At 50.3% G+C, this 23,735-nt stretch overlaps 1 protein-coding gene across 15 annotated transcripts in view; it reads left to right on the forward strand.

The window, feature by feature from the left end:
- The first annotated feature begins 3,650 nt into the window (after nucleotides 1–3,650).
- The window catches only part of TPD52L1 (TPD52 like 1), a 96,787-nt gene continuing 76,702 nt past the window's right edge, over nucleotides 3,651–23,735 (forward strand). For all 15 annotated transcript variants that reach the window (XM_038526703.1, XM_038526704.1, XM_038526706.1 and 12 more), the window contains exon 1: nucleotides 3,651–3,763. In XM_038526703.1, coding sequence (XP_038382631.1) covers nucleotides 3,745–3,763 — 19 coding nt within the window. In that variant the 5' untranslated portion in view covers nucleotides 3,651–3,744. The remainder of the gene's footprint in view (nucleotides 3,764–23,735) is intronic.

Consider the following 23,735-nt stretch of genomic DNA (forward strand, 5'->3'; position numbering starts at 1 on the left):
TGGGGGGGGGGGGTTGGAAGTTCAAAGTGACACCCACTCTGTTCCTAACACTTCTCACACTATGTGGCCATCGGATTTCAAGGCCGGCCTTCCTTGCTCTGATGAGCGTAGGGAAGGGAAGGGAAGACACAGCCGGGTCGAAACTCTCCGTCGAACTTCTCTTCCCTCCCCAGTTCCCCTGGAAGCAGGAAGCAGGGGAAAAAAGAAAAAAGAAAAAAAAAAAAGGAAAAAAGTCCTTACTCTGCTTGCTCACATTTCTTTTTCATCATTTTCTGTTGAGCGGGGTGGCAACTTTTTAAATTTAAAAGCTACGAATTTCGTACCTTTCATCTTTGCGCCATGGGCATTTTCTAAAACGGCCATTCTCAATCTTGGAAGCATATTAATATTACCTAGACAGCTTTTCAGAAAATAAATCAGAGTATCTGGGGAGCAAGGCCTGGCTCTTAGAAATGCGTAGGAACCCCTCAAGTGGCGACGGTGCACAAGAGGGTGGGAAGCACTGCTCTAGAAACACAGAGGCCCAGGGGGCTGGGAGGGAAAGAAGGTATCAATGAACAGCTCATATAGCGTCCTGCCGCAAAATGCAGATGCCCAGGCACAGAGAGGCTAAGAAGCTTGCTGCGGGTTACACAGCGAGTAATTTCCAGGGCAAAGGTCTAAGAAAGGGCGCCCCAAAGCCCACGTTCTCCTCCAGAGTAGTAAGTGGTAAGGGGCACGAGCCAGAGGGGCACACTCCATCTGTCCTTTCTTCCTCCCTCCTCCTCCACCGCCCAAGGGCCCCCTCAGCGTCTTAGGCAACAGGGGACCAGAACTGGATCAGGCAAGGACTGCTGAAGGCGGCTTCCCTTTGGACATTTGAGACCCCCCAGCGAGTCAGCAGAAAGATTCAATTCTGGAAGGGCAGGCCAGCTAGTCACTGGCTTAATCCAACACCCACCCGTTGTGTCCCATGCGGGAGAGCTACCAGAGGTCGGCAACAAGAGTCAGGATGGCTGTTTCGCTAAATTTTAAGGGAGTTAAGAAAATTCACCATCACAAGTGACAAGGAAATGGAAGGACAAGCCATACTGTCCCTTGGCTAAGCCATTACTTGGGGGCTAGCACAGCCCAGCCCGTTCATTCTTTCATCCTTCGAGACACCGCTGGCGCAAACATCCTCACCTTCCTCCGTCTCCCCACGGCCGGAGTTGGGGGAACTTCCTCACCGCCTACAAGCACACTGGCTGACCTCTGGCTCGCCACTCACCACCCGGCCCTGCATTCCAAGGTATCTGTCTCCCCTTCTCACCAGACCATGAGCTCCCTGGGGAAGAGGGAGCGTGTCCTTGACCCGTCCCCTTAGCCTCTAGCACAGTCCCTGGCACGGAGAATATATTCAATAAGTATTTCTGAACAACTATTAATATGTTATGATCATGAACGTGGTAAAAGACATTAAGCGGGTAGTAGCTTCCAATCTGGTGAATCAGAAAAATGACTCCCAACTTAGATGAAGGTTAGGTGACCCAAGCTTTTGAAAAAGCTCCACGTCACAATTGGAAGTCATCCTAACTTGGTGCTTAATTTCTAGGGTAGAGAGGACCAGAACAACCGGATGGACCCTAAAAGTGATTTAATCAGTGGTGCTGATTACTAGCTGCATCCAGGGTCACTTATCACCAGAAGCCTGTGCTTGGCGTTCCGTAGAGCGATTTTTGTGTCGACAATTACAGACCAGAGGCTTTTTAACAAACGAAAGACAATGACATATTTATACATGTGCCACGAAGTCATGAGTGTACCTTTTTCCAAGTAAAAATGTAAGACTCTGTGTCTATTAGTCTGTACTTTCACAGTAACTTGAGCATGGAGGAAATAGAACCTACTAGCGAGTTGCTTATTCAATACACTTTTTTTTTTTTTTTTAGAGAGAGTGAGCTAGAGAGTAAGAGAGGGGGGTGGGGGGGCAGAGGGAGAGAGAGAATTGTGAGGAGGCTTCGCAGGCAGCAGAGAACCCCTCTTGGGGCTCGATCTCTCAGCCCTGAGATCATGACCTGGGCCGAAATCGAGAGTCAGACACTTGCCTGACTCAGCCACCCAGGCACCCCGATAAATCTTCTGTGAGCTATGAATCTGCACAATACTTTTCGGCAGGAAACGGGGAGGGGTTGGTATAGGACACATTCTTAGCCCTGACGGACTTCAAGATCTATTTCCTGGAGGAAAAAAAATCTGAAAAAGATTTTTCGTTTTACAGATGGAGATTGTGGAGATGTGAAGAGAGGTTCCTGAGGCCCAAAGGAAGACCCGAAAAGGCCAGACGTGAGCTGACACTTCTTCCCCGCCGTCTGTCCTGCTCACACTGCCAGGCCGGGCGTGCAACACAGCTGCCAGTGTGCAGTCTTTTCTCTGAAAATGTGACTGCTTCATCATCGACCTACAGGAACGGCTTATCGGTTTCGAATTAGAAAATACGCACAGCCTTAATGCTTAGTATGTGCGGACTTCACGTCTGTGGATTTGCCTCATGATTAAGATTAATTTGTGACAGTAAGATGGGTGCAGGGCTTTCACCGCCTGCACAGGCCTGGGCGGCAGAGGCCGGGGCCACGCAGGGCAGAGCCCTCCCTTGCTTCAGCCCCACGCGCACAGGCGCTCTTGCACAGGCCGCAGGCACACCGTTTTTTGGTGCTTTTATGGGGGGAGTGAGCTGATTTTGCTGTTTGAAAAATGGCTCCTGTGAAATGCTGTTCAGTTAAATCAGCTTAATAGGTTTCCCTGGGGGGTCAGTTCTTTTTTTTTTTTTCTCTCTATATATATTTAAAGATTTTATTTATTTATTCATGAGAGACACAGAGAGAGAGAGAGAGAGAGGGGCAGGGACACAGGCAGAGGGAGAAGCAGGCTCCACGCAGGGAGCCCCATGCGGAACTCGATCCCGGGACCCCGGGGTCACGCCCTGGGCCGAGGGCAGCTCAAGCACTGAGGCACCCGGGGATCCCGGGGGTCGGTTCTAAGGCGTGGCCTGCGCCCCGAGCCCGCGGGTCCACGGAGCATGGACAAGGGCGCTCTGAGCAGAAGCCGCGGAAGACAAGGCTCCGTGTTGGTCGCTGGACACAAACGGGGCGCGGCGGGTCCCAGGAGCCCAGGAGCCAGACGCCGCTTTCCTACCGGGAGTGACAGCTCAGGGCTGTAAAGACACGGTTCCTGCTACCACCCGGGGCGGGGGTGCCCGGGGCGCGGGGGGAGCAGAGGGCCAAGGGTGCGGGGGGTGCGGGGGCAGCGTGGGGGGCGCAGGAGGCGCGGGAGGTGCCCGGGGGCGCCGGGGGGAGGGGGGCGCGGAGGGCGCGGAGGTGCCCGGGGCGCGGGGAAGGTGGGGGCGCCCAGGCCTCGGGGGGCGCGGGGTGCCCGGGGCGCGGGGAAGGTGGGGGCGCCCAGGCCTCGGGGGGCGCGGGGTGCCCGGGGCGCGGGGGCGCGGGTCGCGCACCTGCAGGGCTGAGCGCGGCTTGGCCCGAGTGGGCGCGGGCGGCGTCGCGCGCGGAGCGGCCGGCAGGTGGCGCCGGGCTCCCCGCGTGGCCGGGCGGCGGGCTGGGCGCCGGGGAACCGCCGGGCCGGCCCCCACCGGGTCCACGCGGGCGCCCGCGAGCGCGCAGGGGGAGGGCGGGGGCGGGCGGGCGCGGCGGGGCCAGCTGCTCCCTGGGCTCGGGCGCCGCCGCCGGCTCCTCGGGAAGCGCCCGCGCCGCGGAGTCGGAGGCGGCCACGATGGAGGCGCAGGCTCGAGGTGAGTGTCCCCGCGCCCGCAACTCCGCGCCCCCCGCCCCGCGCCCCGCGCCCCGCGCCCCGGGCTGGGGGCGACCTGGGGCCCCGCTGGCAGAGCGCGCCCGCCCGGCCTCGCGGCCCCGGGACCTGTTGTGCGGCGTCCGGGGTCGGCGACGGGGCCCCGGCCTGGGGGGGGGGGGGGGGTTGGGGGGAGCGGGGGAGCGTCCCGGCCCAAGTTGGCTGGAGCCTCCGCGGAGACCCGGGACTCCCCCTACCCCGGGGTCCTACCCGCCCGGGGTCCCCCTCCGTCCCGAGGTCGCCCCCCCTCCGCCCTGGGGTCCCCCTCCGACCCGGGGTCGCCCCCCCCGCCCCGAGGTCGCCCCAGGGCCCTCCCCACCCCGGGGTCCCCCCTCCGCCCTTGGGTCGCCCCCCCGCCCCGGGGTACCCCCTGCCCCGAGGTCGCACCCTCGCCCCGAGGCCGCCCCCCTCCGCCCCGGGGTCCCCCCTCCGCCCTTGGGTCCCCCCCCGCCCCGGGGTACCCCCCGCCCCGAGGTCGCCCCCTCACCCCGAGGCCGCCCCCCTCCGCCCCGGGTCCCCTCTCCGCCCTGGGGTCGCCCCCCCCCGCCCCGAGGTCGCCCCCCTCCGCCCCGGAGTCCCCCCCGCCCCGAGGCCGCCCCCCTCCGCCCCGGGTCCCCTCTCCGCCCTGGGGTCGCCCCCCCCGCCCCGAGGCCGCCCCCCTCCGCCCCGGGGTCACCGGCACTGCCCCCGCCTCCCCCCCGCGCCGCCGCGATGGTCGCCCGCCCCCGACCTCCGAGCGAGAGCCGCGTGGGCCCGGGTTGCCCAGGTCGGGGTCCCCCCCGCGCCCCGGGGTCGCTGCAGCAGCCAGAGGCGGTGGCGGGGGGGGGGGGGAGGGGGCAGCCCCGCGGCACCAGCCCGGGAGCCCCGGCGGGCCTGTGGGAGGAGGGGGCAGGTGCAGAGAGGGGCACAGGTGGGCGGACTGCGGCTGCGGGCGCGAGTCGGCGACTGGGGGGCCCTCGGGCCGGAGCCCCTCAGCGCTGCGCCGCCCGCACCGCGAGCCGTTCTGCAAAGGCTCTTAAAAGAAGTAAAAGCCCATTTACAAAATAAAAAAACAAATAAAGGCAAGAGAGGTTCGGGATCCTCTGCGCTTCGCCCTCTAGGGGCGGAAGCTTCCTGAATGGGAAGGACTTGGCTGGGTCCGGACCTGGGCCTGGAGCCACCCAACAGGTTTGCTGCCAGGATTGCAGTTGCCTGAACAGGACGAACCATCCCGAACCATCCCGGCTTGTTCCATCAGCCAAGTTTCTGCGCACAGAGCGGCCGCTTCCTGGACCCTCCCCCTCCATCCCCCCTCCCTCCCCTCCTCCCTCCCCTCCTCCATCCTCCCCTCCATCCCCCTCCATCCCCCTCCATCCCCCTCCATTCCCCCTCCATCCCCCCCTCCACCCCCCCCCCCCAAGGGAGAATTCAACCCAGGGTGGGTGGGGGGCTGTGGATCAATTGAGGCAGCGGCGGGGCTGGAGGCCTTCAGTCCTGGGCTGAAGCAGGTGCAATAACCCTGGGGCTTGCAGCCTGCCCCACACATTAGAATGATTTGCAGAGTGTCCACTAGGGACCCATCGGGGATCAGTCACCTGCCGATCTCCGGGGCCTGGGCGCCTGCTTCGAGGCCTCCCGGGTCATCGGTTCTTCACTGAGGTTGGAGACAGCGAGGCTGCAGGTGGGACCCGCTGGGGTCATGGGGTGGCTCGTCTTTGGAGGTTGACTTAACACATATTCCAGCGCTTTCTCTGCTTTTGCCGAGTCCTGAGCTGGGGAGAGCAAACACAGACTTGACTCCTGCTTCCTGAGGTTTATAGGAGAGGAAGTGACCGCCGTGAACTTGATAATTATTGATAAATAAAATGTCAGGTGGCCGCGGTGTCAATGCCAGGGAGGCGGCCGCGTGGCTCAGCGAGAGCCTGAGTCTGGCCCAGTGGGCGAGCATCAAAACAGCGAAGATGGTTTACTTTGCCCTCAAAGTGTCTGTTCTTTGGGCTTCACGCTGGTTGAGTGGCTTCGGCCCTGGGGTCCCATGAGGTTCTCAGTCCCCTTTTCCGAGGGGAAGCCAGCAGGGTGCGGGAATTCCTGGTGCCGCCAGGTAGGCGGGGTACATGCGGGGAGTGCCCCACTCCCACTCAAAGCCTGCCACTTACCCACCTCCCCATTTATCTGTCCCCTACCCCCTCGGCCACTCTTCCCTTCCCCTTAGGAGTGGGTGGGATCTGAGTGGGTGGGGAGCCCAAGTTTTAAAGGGCAAGTGAAGTTGCCTAGGGAGATTTGGGCTAGGGTGATGGGCAGCCAGGAGGAGGAGAAAGAACAGATTTAAGAAAGAAAGAAAGACTTAGGGAGAAAAATCAGGTAACTTGGAACAGGTATGTAGGATGACGGTACCAAGGCTGACTCTGATTCTCTACTTTTGCAATCAGATGGATGATATTTGCCTCTTAAGTCCTCATTTTCCCTGTACTTGGAGTTCTTCATTTTCAGCCTTTTTTTTTTTTTTTTGGCGGGGGGGGGGGGGGTCATTTAAGAAGTAGACCTATTAGGTTCTTTAAGAAAACTTTTCACAAATGGTTTATGCGGAGGGGAAAATGTTCTTACCACTTGGCACGTGTTTCTGGCCAAATGAATTGCCTCTTAGATTCGAAGAGACTCCTGTGGTTTCCTAAGTGCAAGTTTCTATCATCGGCACGGTTTATTTTAGAATTATCCAGTGTGGGAGTGGCTTGTTTTGTTGCCTCCTGACCCAGAAAAAAGCAAAATTGAGTGAGATTGAGTCGGCACTGCCACTGGGATGTTCCCTAGTACTTTCCAGAAGACCTGCATGGTTTGTACGCGTAGCCCGATAAGTGCAGCCGCAGGTTCTTTCGGAAACTTTTCCATGAGTGAAATTCTGCAAATATGTTCTTAAGACTTTGTAAAATAATAGATTACTTCCAGCAAAATAAGAAGACATTCTCGGAAGTTGACAGAACAGAAAACATAAGAGGCAGGGCTATGCACTGAATGATTCTCTATGAGAAGTTCCTGGAGGACAATGTGGAATGACGAGCCCACAGGAGGCCACCATTCCCAGTTGCTTTCCTGGCACGAGAGAATTTTGCATTAATAAACTTGGTATATTAGAGACTTTGGTTAGGAATGTGGCATTTTTGTGAAACCTTGTGGTAATCCTTTGAAATAAAAATTCCTGATCTTTTTAGACTACCGTTCAGTATTCCATTAGGAATAGGAAATAGGAAATAACTTTGTGCATGTCTTTCTTAGTGTCTTTAATGTGAAAAGGAAAATTTTCTGTCCACTTAACACTGATATATATTTAGATTAATAATTGTGTTAGTTTCGGGGCACCCGGGTGACTCAGTTGCTTTAGCGTCCAACTTCATTTCAGCTCAGGTCATGATCTCAGGGCTGTGAGGTTCTCTCCTTCTCCTGCCCCTCTCTCTCTAAAAAATGATTTTAAAAAATTGTATAAGTTTCCTGTGACCGCTCTAGCAAATTACTACAAATGTACTGGCTTAAAACAATAGAAATTTATTCTCAACCGTTCTGAGGGCTGAAGTCCAAGATCACTACCACTGCACCACAGTTAAACTGTCAGCAGGGCTTTGCTCCTCTGGAAGCTCTAAGAATGGATTCCTTGCGTCTTCCAGGTTCTGGTGGCTGCCGGTGTTCCTCGGCCACATCTCTGCAGCCTCGGCCTTGGGGGTCTCATTGCCTTCTCTATCAGGTCTCCCTCTGTCTTTTATAAGAATGCTTGTGATTCATTTAGAGCCCGCCTGGGTAATCCAGGAGACTCCCCATATCCCAAGATCTTAAATAATCACCTCTGCAAAGACCCCTTTCCCACATGAAGTAACATTTACAGGCTCCAAGGATTGGGACCTGATACCTTTGGGGGGGGGGGTCATTATTCAGCCTACTACAGTAACATTTTTTATAGTAAGTCTACTGAGGAAGATTCTCAGAAATCTGTAAATGATGTAAAGTTATAAATGTCAGAGTAATCTGACCTGTTTGCAAGTTCCATTCAAGCGACAACGTCTTGTGTAACTTGGTTCACAGGACATTTATTTACGCTCACCTCGTTCCAGCAAGAACGTGTGGCAGTTCATACACGTATAAAAGACACAGCGAGATCATGGAAATTAGGAACAGGTGAATGACAATATGGATCAGAACAGAAAATGAGGCAAGGAACGAAGCCGTAGAAAACTGAGTACACTTATATCAGTTTTCTTAAGATTGCATGAAAAACAAAGTCTTGCTTTATAAACAAAGTAAGTTATTTTGTTAGAAAACAATAGAATAATCCCTCTTCTCTGTGCCAAATGGCAACAGGTTAAGTCTCTTAGGTTGGAGGGATCAGATTACTTAGGGAAAAGATTTGTTTAGTATATTTCAGGGACAATAATCATAAACCTCAAACTATGCAAGGTAGGTGTTACATCTTTTGATTTATGATTTTTTAAAAAAAGATTTTTATTTATTTATTCATGAGAGATACAGAGAGAGAGAGAGAGAGAGAGAGGCAGAGGCTCCATGCAGGGAGCCCAAATCGGGACTCGATCCGAGGACCCCGGGATCACGCCCTTGAGCCAAAAGCAGACGCTCAATCACTGAGCCCCCCAGGTGCCCCTAAATAAAAATTTTAAAATAGGTAGTATTGTATTCATTATTAAAGTCAGTCATTTGCAGCATATCTTATACTGTTATTTTAATTAAAATTCTTATAAAATCGAATCATAGAAATGATAATTAGAGTATATTGGAACCTTTTTCACATCGTCTGCCCAATATACTTCTTGTTTTCTTAAAACTTTGGGTGGCCAGATCTGAGAAGTTGCTTGAAAAAAAAGCGTACGCAAGAGAGTCCATTTTTGTGACCTGTGACAAGGTTTTTTTTTTTTTTTTTTTTTTTTTTATGATAGTCACACACAGAGAGAGAGAGAGAGAGAGAGGGGCAGACACAGGCAGAGGGAGAAGCAGGCTCCATGCACCAGGAGCCCGACGTGGGACTCGATCCCGGGTCTCCAGGATCACGCCCTGGGCCAAAGGCAGGCGCTAAACCTGCTGCGCCACCCAGGGATCCCCAAGGTTTGTTACTTAGTGAGATGCAGTAAATAATAAGTAAGTGCTTCGGCAAATATTGATTTGTTAAACATTTCAACAAGCATTTATTGATTACTGTAGTAATCGCAAATACTGGACAAGCACTTACTACTACCGAGAGGCAACAGGGGATGGTGGTTAAGATTCCAGAATCAGAGCAAACTGCCCTTAATTTTGTCATTGTCGCTTATCGTGAATATGACCCTGAACAAGTTGCTAGGTCTCTCTGGGCCTTGGTTCCCATGCATTAAGTGAGAATAATAATAGTGCCTCTATGTTAGGACTGCATGGAGGATTTAAGGAGCAAATACATGCAAGATGCTTAAAACAGCTCCCGGCCCAGGCTAAGTACCATATAAATGTTGGCTGTAGCTCTTAGTAGCATATACCAGGCGCTTTGCGTGCGTTACCTTGTTGAATTCCTACAGGAACACCGTGGGATAGATACCATTACGTTGAGCTCCTCTTGTAGAAGGGAAACTAAAGGCAGAAAAAATTAAGTGTGGAAGGAAAAACTCAACTCCAGGTCTGCGTGAGTCCAGAGCATGAGCTTCACCACCTCACCGCTACACCGGCTCCGCAGTTACGTGCTGGACAGCATATGCCAGCGGAAGACAAAGATGAATTTGTCATCTTTCCTGGGAGGATAGCTCAGAAGAGCCATCCCCATGGGTAATGCACACAGAACTGATGAGATTACATATTCCCATCCCAATGGGATTTTTTTCGAATACTAGACTGCTGAATACTAGAACTCATTCACATTGCGGGGCGACAATAACTGTAATATTTTAGTGGGGTTCTTTTTTTTAAGATTTTATTTATTTACTCATGAGAGACACAGAGAGAAAAGCAGAGACACAGGCAGAGGGAGAAGCAGGCTCCCTGCAGGGAGCCCGATGCGGGACTCGATCCCAGGACCCTGGGATCACGGCCTGAGCCCAAGGCAGACGGTCAACTGCTGAGCCACCCAGGTGCCCCAATGGGATTCTTTTTTTTAACACCAGATGCCATGTTATACGCTAAAAGACTGTGTTATTTAATGAATAAAATGAAATCCTGAGGAAGATGGTGTTCTTTTCATTTTGCAAGTAAGGACGCTGAATGACAGAGGAGTTACTCAACTTTCCCCAGTTCGTACAGCTTGGATGTGTTAGAGCCCGGATTTGAAATCTGGAAGTTTGACTTCATACACTGGGATTTTAACCACTGTTCCGTGCTACCTCCTTAAATTGGCACGCGTGAGCAGTCAGTGTGCAGAGTTACAAATAATAGATTTTGCTTCATATTCATATGGTCTGTGGGGGGGCGTGTTAAAGGGCAGGATTTAATGGCACTGCCCATCCCACATATGGGCAGGGTCTAGGTCTGAAAGAATAGGACCGGAATTCCTGAGGTCTGCAAGTGTAAGCCCCATAGGGGTGCCTGGGTGGCTCAGTGCTTGAGCATCTGCCTTTGGCCCAGGGTGTGATCCTGGGGTTCTGGGATCGAGTCCCGCATCAGCTCCTGCATGGAGCCTGCTTCTCCCTCTGCCTATGTCTCTGCCTCTCTATTTCTCTTGTGTCTCTCATGAATAAATAAATAATTTTTTTTAAAAAAATTATAATATGGCCAGCTGGGAGTGGGAGTCGGGTGGGGTGGTGATGTGCTCATCTATCAACAACTTGCTGTTTTCGTTCTGCTTTCAAGATGAATTCTCTTAAGTCGCGAGCCATGTGGTTCTTAGAACCACTATAGAATTTTAATTACTAGCTGCGAGGAAAAGCCAGTTCAAAGGTGGGACGGTTCATATATGATACTGCCCTTGGTGTTCCTTCATATCAGTGATCTCAGGACTGCAGAACAAATAAAAGACGTTAGGATGTGCATCTCGTTTCCAGAAAGTCGGATGCTGGCTGAAAGGACTAATCTCAATGAGTACCCCAAAAAGTAAGGCTCTTTCTAGTCTCATGAGTATTGTAATTACGTGTTAGCGTGAATATGTTTCATTTATTTAGCTGTCTCCCAAGCATATTAGTGCAATGCCTACCTTAACCAGGTACCTGGTAGGGAAAAAGGAAGAGTCGGTGGGCTTGTCCTTGAGCTACCGTAGCGATTTCGATGCTAAATTTTTGTGGTCTCAAGTGGCAAAAAGAGGGCATCAGCCTCAGTCCTCCCCCTGGCTTGCTCTCCGTGTATGCAGATGTTCACTATTCCTGCGGGTCTGGAGTGTCCCCAACACCCTGAAGCCACCTCTTTGATTTACTGAGGATGCAGTAAAGAACACATAAAGGGTGATCCCAGACTGTGGATGTTCAAGCCCGTCATTTTACCTTTCGTTGGAATATTTAAGAAATGCAATGTATTTAAGATGTGTGTATTAAATCAAGAGTCATCCTTAATGCACCAGGGAAGGCAGCGAAACATATTAAATGAATCTGAGTTGGCTAAAAGAACGCTGTGGGTCCTCAAGGAAGGATAAATTTTAGATGGTTTCTCACAGCACGAGTTTACATGCGTTGCATTTTGACGCAGAGGAAATGAAATCCCAAAATACAACCACAAATATTCAAGGATACCCTTCCGTCGCCAATGTCTCGCTTCGTTCTCGAAAGACAAAAACCTGGCTCTTCGCTATTAGTGCTATGGCCAGATAACGTGCCGCGCACTGAAAATGTATGCGTATGTTATGCTTCCTCTCCAAATTTACCTGCGGTTATTTGCACCCTACAAAGTACATTTTTCTGATGTGTATCTAACATAGAGAATCCTGCAACCCCTTGGAAACGGCAAAATGCATTTTTCTTACCATGAGACATTTCTTTTGTCGGTCACCAGCAAGTGCCTCGTGAAGGACCCTGGAACGTGGAGCAGATTCATTCAAAAGAAAAAGTTTGGGTGGTGGGAGGGGATCTCTTCAAATCTCTTTGATTTCTGAGTCTCAAGCCATCGGATATTTGTTTTTTTCTCTGATTTTCCCTCTTGTAGACGAATGAGCTGAAAGGAGCAATAATGAGAGCTGAAAAGAAAATTGCCTGTTTTCCAACATGTTGGCTTCCAAGGGGGATTCATTTCTACATGAAGCCCTCGCAGAAAGATGGGGTCCCCTTACTTAAAAGAATTAGAGCAGGCCTGCGAGCAAAGTGCAGTCCTTGGTCCCTGTTATTCCATTTTTGACACCCAGGGCCCCACCTGGAAGTTCCAACACATCCATGCTTCCTGCAAGGTTTATTTCAAAAGATTGGAAGACTTTTACAAGGACTTATCGCTTCTGCACATTTTTCCCAGTCCAGGAAGCACATTACTGGCAAGGAAAATACCTATTAATCGTGGGCCCACTGGGTACCAGGCAGGGTTCCAGTCATTGAAGAGATGCTCGCTGCACGGGTTCCCAGAGTCCACTCTCGATGACACTGTCCCTGAAAGAGGGAGGGAAGCATATGGTGAAGATGAGGGCTTGCATTTGTTTTTTTGTTTTCCCCCCACCGTGACAGTTTAGAGTATGTGAGGAAATAAGAACACACAATCAGAAATTTTTTGAAATGGGATCTTGCGATTTTGAAAAATCTGCATGCAGAAGATGTGAGGCTTAGGGCCCACCTGCGGGAGGGAAGGTGGGTGGTTACTTCCTGGCAACACCCCACACGTGCACTTGACAAGATTCCTTTTGCACCTTGGAGAAGAGCTTGGCCCCTCTGGCCAGAAACTTGTGTTTGTAGGCGCCAGAGAGGAAGGCCTCGCATTTACTAATAAATAGTCTAATACATTTGAAAAGCAAGTATTGTATAGAAAAAAAAGAAAGTGAGGTGGATTGGGTAAACAGTAAGCAGATGCCAAACGGATACCTGGAAAGAGATTCAGATATACGTTCGAAAAGTATTGGGGTCACAGTATTGCCAGCAGCTCCCCCACTTAACTTCTTATGGGTATTGATGATGCCAGGTCGTCGAGCACAGTGGTCAAGAAAGAATTTTATGGTGCACGAAGGTGCTTTCATCGTAGCACAGGACAGGACGTGGGCGAGGAGTGGCCGATTGCATGCTTTAGAGTCGAGAGAGAGAACGGGTCTCTAAAGGGATTTCTCCCCATCAAAGAGGAGCTCTAGGGTCCCAAAGTCTGGACCTGTGTCGAGCTAAAGTGGCTTGTAGTCCTCGCTGGTGAAACAACATCACGAAGGCGGCCGTGGGATCCGTGAGGGGTGTCCCGCTCAGCCTGTCGCAGGGGTTCGTCAGTGGGCTGCAGGTTGTGAGGAAATTTAATTTTCGAGACATTCCTCTTGCCTTTGTCCTCCTCGTCGGTGATGTTACGGGGTTGCTGCCTTCAGGGAATAATTCTGAGCCCATCACAGATCACTGGTGTCCAGCACCTACCCTTTATTATCTTGCTATTGACGTGAGATGTTGGAGTCTAGGAGCTCACAATCGAGAAGGAACTCTTGAGACGTCTTTGTTGCCAAAAAAAGAGAAAAAAAAAAAGGTTTTATTAATGCACAGAGATGGGAAGTGCACCACCCCTGCACTGGAGTGGTGAGGAGTGGCTGATTTTATACTCTCAAGTTGGAAGGGAGCAGGGATAGTGTCTCTAAGGACTTTGGAAGCGAGTTTCCAGGGCCCTGAGGGGTCTCGTTTACTCTTCTCTAGTAAACTCTTAAGTCGTGAGACCCTTCAGATGTGTGTCAGTGGGCTGGGTGCTTGGGAGGGCGATTGCTAACAGCATCTCTTGGTGGTGGGGTGGGTAGAGATAAAGGAAGGTTCCAAAGAGATTTTCATACATTGAAGGAGACGCCCAGGGTCTTGGAAGTTGGCCTAATATCAGGCTAAGGTTGTCATTTGCCTCTGGCCAGGTGGTAAGGTGCAGGCAGTTGAGTCCCTGGAGGAAGGCCACGCTGCCTGTCCCAAATACTCGTCAACGGGTGCTAAGTTGTAAGGAAGTTTAATTTTTTCCTTTTTTGCCTTTGTTCTACACATCACTATCCCCCCAATCTTACGATTAGGTCCAGATACAACTTTTGATGACCTTTGCTCACGGAGGCCGTTATAAAAGAAAATTCAACCGAGCAAATTTGAAGGTGTAAGTGGCTGTTTCCAACACTTCATGAATTAGGCTGTATCCCAGTTGGCGAGTAGAGAGGGGCTCCAAGGGGCTGTGTAAAAGCCTTTGGAAGGTTTTATAGACATAAGGGGGTGGGGGAGGAAAAAGGACATTTCGAGCAAAGAGTGGATCGGTTCAGGCAAGGTCACCTTCCCCATCTGTGGGGGTCGGAAGAGGTCCATCAGGCGATTACCCCACTCACGTTGACGTGTAACTCCAGACTAACTGGTTAAAGGTTATATTGGGGGAAGAGGCTGAAAATGCAATTTAGGTGAGGTAGTAAGTCCTGACGTGCTGGTGTGGGGCTTGGTGAAAGCAACTTCATTGGTGTTGTCTCTCTTTTTTAACAAGGGTAAAAATGCATTTACATTTGTCTTCATCCCACATTTTATGAACTTTGATCCAGGAATTCACGACATGTACAGGTATGAAACCTACCTTCCTGTGGACATCTGAGCTCTGGGAAAGAAAGAACTTGGTGCCAGTGTCCTGTTTGATTCATGAGGACCTCGATGTCCTCTGCTCTCCGGCAATGCCCTGTGCCTGACGCTGCGGACCTGGACTGTGTCCTCCTTACATCTTTGTCTCTTCTACTTGTCCCTTTTCCAAGGCTGAGGGAAGATAAATATTTTAGATTAATGTAATGGGACCTATTCTATTTGATGGAGGCATGATGGTCCCATAATAACTTTGAATTTGGGTTCCAGTTGAGTTGAAGAAAGAGAAAATCAGCTCTCCCTCTTTAAAAAAAAATCAGTTTTGATTTATCTTTCCTTTTTTAAGATTTTTGTTTATTTATCTGACAGAGCACAAGCAGGGGGAGCAGCAGGCAGAGGGAGAGGGAGAAGCAGGCTCTCCACTGAGCAGGGACCCCAACTCGGGGCTGGATCCCAGGACCCCAGCCTTGTGACCTGAACCAAAGGCAGACATTTAACTGACCCTGGTCACCCAGGCGCCCCTTATCTTTTTTAAAAAAATATTTATTTATTTGAGAGAGAGAGCACAGGTGCACACGTGTGCCAGTGTGAGCAGGGGATGAAGCAGCGAGCAGGGAGACAGAGAGGAAAGACCCTAGAACCGGAGACTGGGCCCGATCCCAGGACCCTGAGATCGGGGCCTGAGCTGAAACCAAGAGTCACTCAACAGACTCTCCCTCCCTCTTAAAAAAAAAAAAAAAATCCAGTGATCACTTCTCAGTCCTCATCTTAGTTGACCTACCAGCACCACTTTGCATAGATGCCCCCTGCTTCTCCTTGAAGTGCTTTGTTCTCTTGGGTTCCAGGGCATCCATCGACCCCCTTCCTACCGCCGCCCCCAAGCCCAGTCTCAGTCTCCTTTGTGTTTCTGTCTGTACTTCCCTCCCTTGTGAGCTCTTCAGGACTCACACTTCTAAACTCCATCCAGACACTACCAGCTCCCGAACTTCTTTCTGATTCCCCTCAACCTCAGACTACCCACTTGATACGTCTGCGTGAGCCTAACAAGTATCTGGACCTTACATGACTGACATTGAACTTCTGGTCTCCTTCCTCCAACATATTGTTGGTTCTCCCAAGGTTATCCCCTTGTCCGTGGATGGCAACTCTGTGTCAAAGGCAGAAGCCCAAAGCCCAAGAGGTTTTTGTTTTGGGGGAGGGGGGTGTTCTGATTGTAGCCCATCCCCAGTCTGTCATGCCAGTTCCACTTCCAAATAGTTGAACAGTTTCCCACCCCTCTGTCGACACTGCCGTGGCCCAGGCCACCATCACCTCTCATCTGGTTTCCATAAGAGTTTCCTAGTTGGTCTCCCTGCTTTGGCCCTGGCCTGTCTCTCCAGTCCATTCCCAACATGGTAACCAGAGGGATCCTCCCAAAACCTTTGGTCCCATGCCACTCCTCCCTCGGAAACCCTGTGATAACTCCTCATTTTGTTCAGAATAACGAGCAGAGTCCTCCCATTGGCTGGAAGGAAGGCTACTTCGTGATCTAGATTTCCCTTCCTCCCCCGGTTACTTCCCTGAGCGCAGGTCCCAGCGCCCGCCTTGGTATTTCCCTTTGCTTGGTCTTCAGCGCCTCTTAATTTACTGATCCATCTGCCTCAAAAACTCCTCCTCAGACACCGTGCTGACTTGCGGTGCTCCTCTTCTGGCCAGCACCTGGCCCCTGGACCCCTGTTGTCAGGAGAGAGTTCTCTATAGCTTGCTCAAGGTTCTGCACCGCTGGTCCTCTGAGCAAAGGCATTAACAGCTAATTTTCTCTGCACGGTCTTTGCAGGGATGTTTTGCGTAGCAGGCAGCCTCGGAGAGTAGAGGCTGTCTCCCGAGGGGCAGATTGATTTACCGTCCAGGGTACTAAGGATCAAGTCCGTGTCTCGGGACCAGGAGTTGGGCAGACTTGCTAGCAGCCACTGTATGAAGGCAGGGCCTCCTAATCTCAGTGTTACCTTCCCTAAAACACACCCCGCTGTGTAAACAGGCAACACCTGACCCCCATCCTGTCACCCTTCTGGAATTAGGGCTCAAGGAGCTGATGCAGTGATGTTACTATGGCTACTGCTGTGGCTGTGAGTAATTGTCTCTTTCCTGTGATCCAGGCGTCTTGGGTCTTCTGCCAAGATCTGTGAAAACTGGCAGGCCCATTTCCTTGCTTGTGCAAGTAGGGGAAAATCTGACCCTTCATAATCCTTGACCCCTTTCCTGAGCCATTAGTTCTGGAGGGTCCTGTTGTAGCCTTCGTCTGTCTGAGCCTTGCTGAGTATGTCCATAGGCCCACCTAGAACCCACGCTTCCTCTTCTAGACCGTACTCTGGATACCTGGGCCCCCAGAATTCTCTGTGCAAAGAGCCCTCCGTGTTGCATCACCAGGCTTGCATGTGCCTTCCATGGGCAGACCACGCTGCCAGTATGTACATTCCTAATCCTGAGGGACTGGGAGATGGCGGTGGGAGGGGCTTGGACATGCAAACTGAGGTACAGGGTCTTGAAGTGTGATCCCTTGACCAGCACCGTCCCTTTTACCTGGGAACTTGTTAGAAATGCAAATTCCCACCCTAGACCTACTACATTAGAAACCTGGGGGTAGGACCCTCTGTGTTTTAGCATACCTTCCAGATGATTCTGATGCACACTCCTCGATACCGGTTCCGTTGCTAACTCACTGGACTAGGCCATCCACATGCCTGTGCATAAAGGGTGTTTATGGTGGACAGACCCTCAGATAACCCCAGGACTTCTAACTTCTGGTATTCCCACCTGTGTCTAATCCTCCCCCCTAGATTTCAGACAGGACCTGTGACTTGCTTCTAGCCAATAGGACATGACAGACATGATGGCGTGATACCCTCCTCGCTCATGTTATTTTAATAAGACTTGGTTGGGCAGACTGGAGGCAAGACTCTTCTTGTGGGTTGATGAACTAAGTAGCCGTGTATTAAGCTGCTGTTCCTTGAAGCAAGTTTGCTCCCATTTCAATGGGGAAAGTTTGCAATCATCAACATTTTTAATCTCAAATGTCATTCCCTGAAATTTTACTCCTGGAGCTTGGTACTTTGCATTTAGTCAGTGACTGTGTACTTCTCCAGGCTGAAGAGGGCCTGTGGTCCATGGCGGAGAAGCCAAGAGGAATAAGCTAGATGCAAGGAAAAGAAAGGCTCTGTCGTAGAAAGGGACCCTAGGCCACAAGGATTGGGATTCATGTTCCGTTTCAGTCACTCCTTAGGTACGTGCTCTTGGCCTCCCTCACATCTCCGCTAGCTGGCTCCTCCACTAAGTGGTGGAGGTGGTGGCCGCTCCTTGGGCTTTGGGATGACCGGACACAATGCACGTGAGGCGGTAGGGTGACAGGTGAATGAGCCCCAGTCCTTCCTCTGCGAGCTGACCGTCCTATTTTTGTTGTAGTAATTAGGTGTCGTACCTTTCATGCATTCTTTTCCCGGAAAACTCTCTGGATTTTTGTACACCACCTACCACAAAGTTAAAAATAGCCTGCCGGAGCTTCGGAGAGATGAGTAGGTTGGAGATAGAAATAACTATACAAAGTTGATAGAATCTGGACATCTGGCCCACGTGTGAAATTGTTTTCTGAAGGAAGCATCAGTTTTGCCCCCCAGAGTGCACTGACGGATGATAAATATTTTAAATGGTTGCTCTTTGGGTCCTTCTGCATTTACCTGGATGAAAGGTTAACAATGCACATAGCCAACCTTCAAAGCAACATTCATTTTTTGGACACAATCTGAGGATGAAGAGGTTAAAAAAAATTTTTTTTTATCTTCCCCTTGCTTCTCTCGTAACAATTTAATAAGTCTTTGGAGAAGATGCCGCAGAACTCGTCTGCTCAGTTGGCAGATCTTATTTCTGGTGTCTGATAGCCGGGAGGCCGAGGCCCGCAGCACAGGAGCCAGAGGAGCGCGGAGCGTGGACACGGTTGTGTGCGCTGCAAGGTGGCGCTGAAAACCCTGGTGTCTGTTGCTTAGCAGCGTGGGGTTTGAGATGTCTCCATCTTCTGCAAAGCTTCTAATGACAACTGTAGATTTCTGCTCTTGCCATTTTAATGTTAAAAAAAAAGGCACAAATGAAAACTTGCAGTATACATATGTGTGTGTATATATTTACACATATAATATAATAATAATAGTAATAATAATGATTTGAGCAGGTGCTGCTGACCCAAGATTTTCAACTGCACTGAAAATTGCACTTGTGAACGTGGCCCATTACCATCTCCTTTACTTTGCCTTATTTTTCTTTGTAGCGCTGTGGCCTTTTATATTATGCACGATTCTTTTCTTTTTCTCCCAATGAGCATTAGGTTCTGTGCAGTCAGAGACTTCGACTGTGGTCTTTATGGCCATATCACCAGTGTCTAGAAAAGGACTCATTCGTGGATGACGCTACATAAATACTTAGGGGGAAACGATGAATGAATGGTGTTGAGTAAATGCCATCATATGTGACCCTGGCAGGTGGAGATGGGGGGGGAGGTGAATATTATAAATGTTGTTTTATAAGAAATTAATGTTTAAAAAAATTTTTTTAAAGATTTTATGTATTTATTCATGAGAGACCCAGAGAGAGGCAGAGACACAGGCAGAGGGAGAAACAGGCTCCCGATGGGGAGCTCTATGGGGGACTCGATTCCAGGACCCGGGATCGTGCCCTGAGCCCAAGACAGATGCTCAACCACTGAGCCACCCAGGCACCCCAGAAATTAATGTTGTTTTTTTTTTAAATTGTATTTTAACTCATCATCAAAGCTCCCCAAATGCAAGAAGTGCTAGGACAATAGTAAGGGGTCTCAGTACTGCTCCAAGGTCAGCGTCATTCCTGATGGTGAAATCTCGGAGATGATACTGAACCTTGGGAGTCGGGCTGTGTCAACCTAAATACGGAAGCCGGGATAGAGCTAAGTTGCACGTTTTAAGGAAAAGGGAGTGAGGGGGGATCTGCAGGGGATCAGGGGAACTTGGGGGCGCAGGGTGGAAGGGGCACACAGAAACTGAATCCTTCAGGGACAAAAAAAAAAAAAAGAGAGAGAGAGAGAGAAAGACCGCGGGAGGGAAGGAGATGCCTGAGGGCCGAGGGAGAGAGACTTGGAACCAGAGCTGCTGCCTCTAATGATGTTTGCCCAGGAGAAGCTATAAATCCCCACCTGGCTTCCCCTGTGATATCTTTAGTGAATTCTGCATTGCTCATTCAAATTTTCTGTGTAAATAAGACTTTTGTTGTGGGACAGCTCAAAAGAAAAGAGGTCACTGGATACCTGATGTATATTTTACCAAGAAATAGGTATTCCGTTTCTCCCGACCTCCACTGAACAAATGGGGAGCAAATACTGAGACTCCCAGCGTGAGATGTGCAGGTGAACCTTGGCCTTTGGGTGTCTGTGTTTTCCCAGCTGTCCTGGGGTGGGGGTCCCAACAAGGTGGAAGAAGGGATGAGGAGGAGAGCTTCATTTCGATCCCACTGGGAGTGGTTTGCATGAGCAGATGATTATCAGCGCAGTTGAAAATCTCGGGTCAGCAACACCTGTTCAAATTATTATTATTTTAAAAGATTTTATTTATTCATTCATGAGAGACACAGAGAGAGAGAGAGAAAGAGAGAGAGGCCGAGACACAGGCAGAGGGAGAAGCAGGCTCCCTGCAGGGAACCCGATGTGGGACTCGATCCCAGGACCCTGGGATCACTCCTTGAGCCAAAGGCAGATGCTCAACCACAGAGCCCCCAAATGCCCCCTGTTCAAATTATTTTAACTGAACAGATGAACATCTCCTTTATCGGAATAGAATCGACAATAATTTGGTGGCGTTTTCTCTTATAATGCACACGTGGCCTGCTCTGCTTGGCTGATTTCTAAAGATCGAGGAGAAAATACATCTGTATTCTTGCATTGCTTGAAAACATTATCCTGCAGGCTGCAAGCGGGGACCGAATAAATCTTAAAAACGCTTCCCTCCTTCCCTGCGTGCGCCACCTCCCCCTAAGATCGTGCTGACGGCCTGCCAGGGTTTGAAATATTGATGACTGTGATGAATCCATTCATCTCCAAATTTCACTGACCTTTCGGTGGAGAGTATTTTTAGCTTTGTGGGGAATTTAGGGCAGAGGAAATCTACAGAAATGTCAGGTGATGTGGCAGTGTTCTCTCAGTGTTCTAGAACCGACGATGGCTTCCGTAGGATGAATACTTGAGTCATCCTTCACCTTGTGCCGATGAGGTAGGGTGGCCCATTTTTAAGTAAGATGCCAAGAAATGACTGAGTAACTTAACACAATGTTCCTGTAAAATCTGATCTTCATATGAACGGATGTAATGATCCTGGTAACTAATTGTGTGTTTAGGTCCTACGTAAAGGCTGCCAATGTGCTGTTAAACGGCTCTGACATCCTCCCAGACACGGTAAAGGTCGCTATGAATACTGTAGATTTTGGAGCCCTGAGCCATACTCATCAGCACGTTGGTGGGTGGTGGCTAGACCTGGGGGCTGGCTCACCACTGGCTATTTTTCACTGACTCCCTCCTTTCCACTTCCCATGTGAGAACATTCGCTCCCATTCGCCTCGAATGCTGGTTCCCCCACCTTTTGACTTGGCAGGTCCCTTTCTGCTGATGGACTCCTTTGTTCTCCCCATGCCCGTAATCCCCTTCCTCTCAACCCCCGCAGCGTTTTGAATCTGTCTTATGTCCTGAAGGCACAAGTGTCATAATCTAGGGTTCCAGAGACTGTCGTGCAGTCTCATCTTGTAGATGAAAGTGCTCCAGAGGATTAGGGGATTGATCGGCTGAGGCTGGTTTCTTTTAAGTGAGGGCACGGAGCAAGAGCTTGGGTGGTCTGTGCGCCATGTGGCCTGCCACCTTCTGCGGTGCACTGGGGTGACTTGTACCTCTCTGTCTTGTTGAAAAGACTCTTTTGAAAGTTTATTGTTAATGTAATAGTTAGCATTTCATTTGTTAAAGTCAGCTTCTGAAATCTTAATTTAATTTAATTTAATTTAATTTAATTTTATTTTATTTATTTATTTATGATAGTCACACACAGAGAGAGAGAGAGAGAGAGAGAGGCAGAGACACAGGCAGAGGGAGGAGTAGGCTCCATGCACCGGGAGCCCGATGTGGGATTCGATCCCTGGGTCTCCAGGATCACGCCCTGGGCCAAAGACAGGCGCTAAACCGCTGCGCCACCCAGGGATCCCAATTTTATTATTTTTTTAAGATTCTTAATGTATTTATTCATGAGAGACACAGAGAGAGAGGCAGAGACACAGGCAGAAGGAGAAGCAGGCTCCCTGTGGAGACTCGATCCCGGGACCCCGGGTCATGACCTGAGCCCAAGGCAGACGCTCAACCACTGAGCCACCCAGACATACGAAAACTTAATTTTTAAGTACAGCTTATAAAGTCTTATTCTCTTGATAAAATTAGCAAATGTCAATACATTCTTTCAAAGGAGCTTTGTAAAAAAATAAAAATAAAAATAAAAAATAAAAAACTAAAGGAGCTTTGTAACTGCTATACAAATTAAGCTCATGTGCTCCATTTCGTATTTAAGTACTTGAGTTTTCTAATTGACTAGCCTTCCCAAGTACTTAAACCTCATAAATCTAAAAATGCAAGCTGTCAGTACAGTAAACGTAGAATTCTCTTCAATGTTCCGACATTACTTACGAACGTAGCCGAATTTCCACTTAACCATCACATTAAATCAGCTGACCTACTCAAACCCTTAAAATTGTGACTCTAAGTCAGACGGTCTCTCAATAGGCCAAGGTCTTTCATATGTGATAGAAAATACCAAATGTTTGGATGCATTTCACAAAAACGCTAGTTCTTTTGGGGTTTCATTCATCTTTTTTTCATCCATTCATTGCTTCATCCAGTAACCACTGAAAGGATCTGCGTGCTGGTGTCCTTCTCGGCCAGGAAAGCATGGGCCAGAGGATGAGAATTTCTGCCCCCGGGAAGTTCCCCTTCCTGGGAAGAGGGCAGAGAACCAACAGAACAAACGAATGAGGGACGGAGTAGGACAGATGTCGGCCGACGCTAAGGAAAACGATAAATGGATGAAAGAGGGGCTGTGGAAGGGGGGCGACCACGGGGGTGCTGTAGATGGTCCTGCGGGGCTCAACTGGGCACCGAGCGGGGGGTCAGCGGAGCGACCTTTGCAGCCGAGCGAGGGGCCTGTGGGCTGGCGCAGGCCTGGGCTCCGCCGCTGGGCCCCAAAGGCCGGGGCTGGACGCCTGTGACTCCCCCAGGGAAGGCCTGAGACCCCTGCATCCCTTGATCGATGTCGCATCACTGTGGCTCTTCCCGAACAGGTGACTTCCCAGCAGCCGGGGAGACGTTCGACGTGGCCCCAGGCCCTTGGCACTCCTCGGACCACCATGTCCTAGCGGTGTCCCGATGGCACTCTGGTGGCCCTTGTGCTTGGGGCCCGCGGCCTCGGTGGTGGTGGGGTGGCGGGGGCTGGGGGGCCGGTCCGCCCCCCAGCACCCCCGGCCCCCGGCCCTTGGCCCACCAGCGCTCGGCGGTGCTAACCTTCCTTTGTGTTAGTAGATGAAGATTCCTTGGAAGATTGCCCCAAACATTTCACGAGCAGATCATCCGTTTTCCCCTTTCTATTTCTATTCCTGTCATTTCCCTCTGTATTTCCTTTTTTTGCCTATTTCGTTATTTATGATAGTGAGAATTCTGCTACTGTTTTGTTTTTACGCTGCTGATAACATCATTGTCCTTTGATTGTGTGTATTTAAGGTTCGGGCTCTTTGTCACAGGATAAGCGTCAGGGTAGTTGAATGATCTTTCATTCTTTTCTTTTCACTCTTGTACTAACTTCTTTTTTTTGTTTTCCTATTCCTTCAATTTACCCACTCTGAATACCTGTGATCTTCCTATGGACAGAAATGCCGAAAGGCAGCTCTTACTTAAAGTGAGTCTTGTCTTTCTTTTTTTTTTTTTTTTTCTTTTTTTGAAGATTCTATTTATTCATGAGAGACCCAGAGAGAGAGGCAGAGACACAGGCAGAGGGAGAAGCAGGCTCCCTGCAGGGACCCCCATGCGGGACTCCATCCCAGAACCCTGTGATCATGACCTGAGTCAAAGGCAAATGCTCAACCACCGAGCCACCCAGGGGCCCCTAAATGAGTATTTTTGCTCTCCTACATGATACTGTTAGTTAAGCATTCTAGGAAATTTGGAAATGGTTTTAACAGGGCTGTGCTGCTCTGGGGAGAAGCATCTCATGCACAGTCTGGTCGAGGGAGGATGTCTGAAGC

This window comes from Canis lupus, chromosome 1, assembly GCF_011100685.1.
Source record: "Canis lupus familiaris isolate Mischka breed German Shepherd chromosome 1, alternate assembly UU_Cfam_GSD_1.0, whole genome shotgun sequence".
NCBI classification, from domain to species: domain Eukaryota; kingdom Metazoa; phylum Chordata; class Mammalia; order Carnivora; family Canidae; genus Canis; species Canis lupus.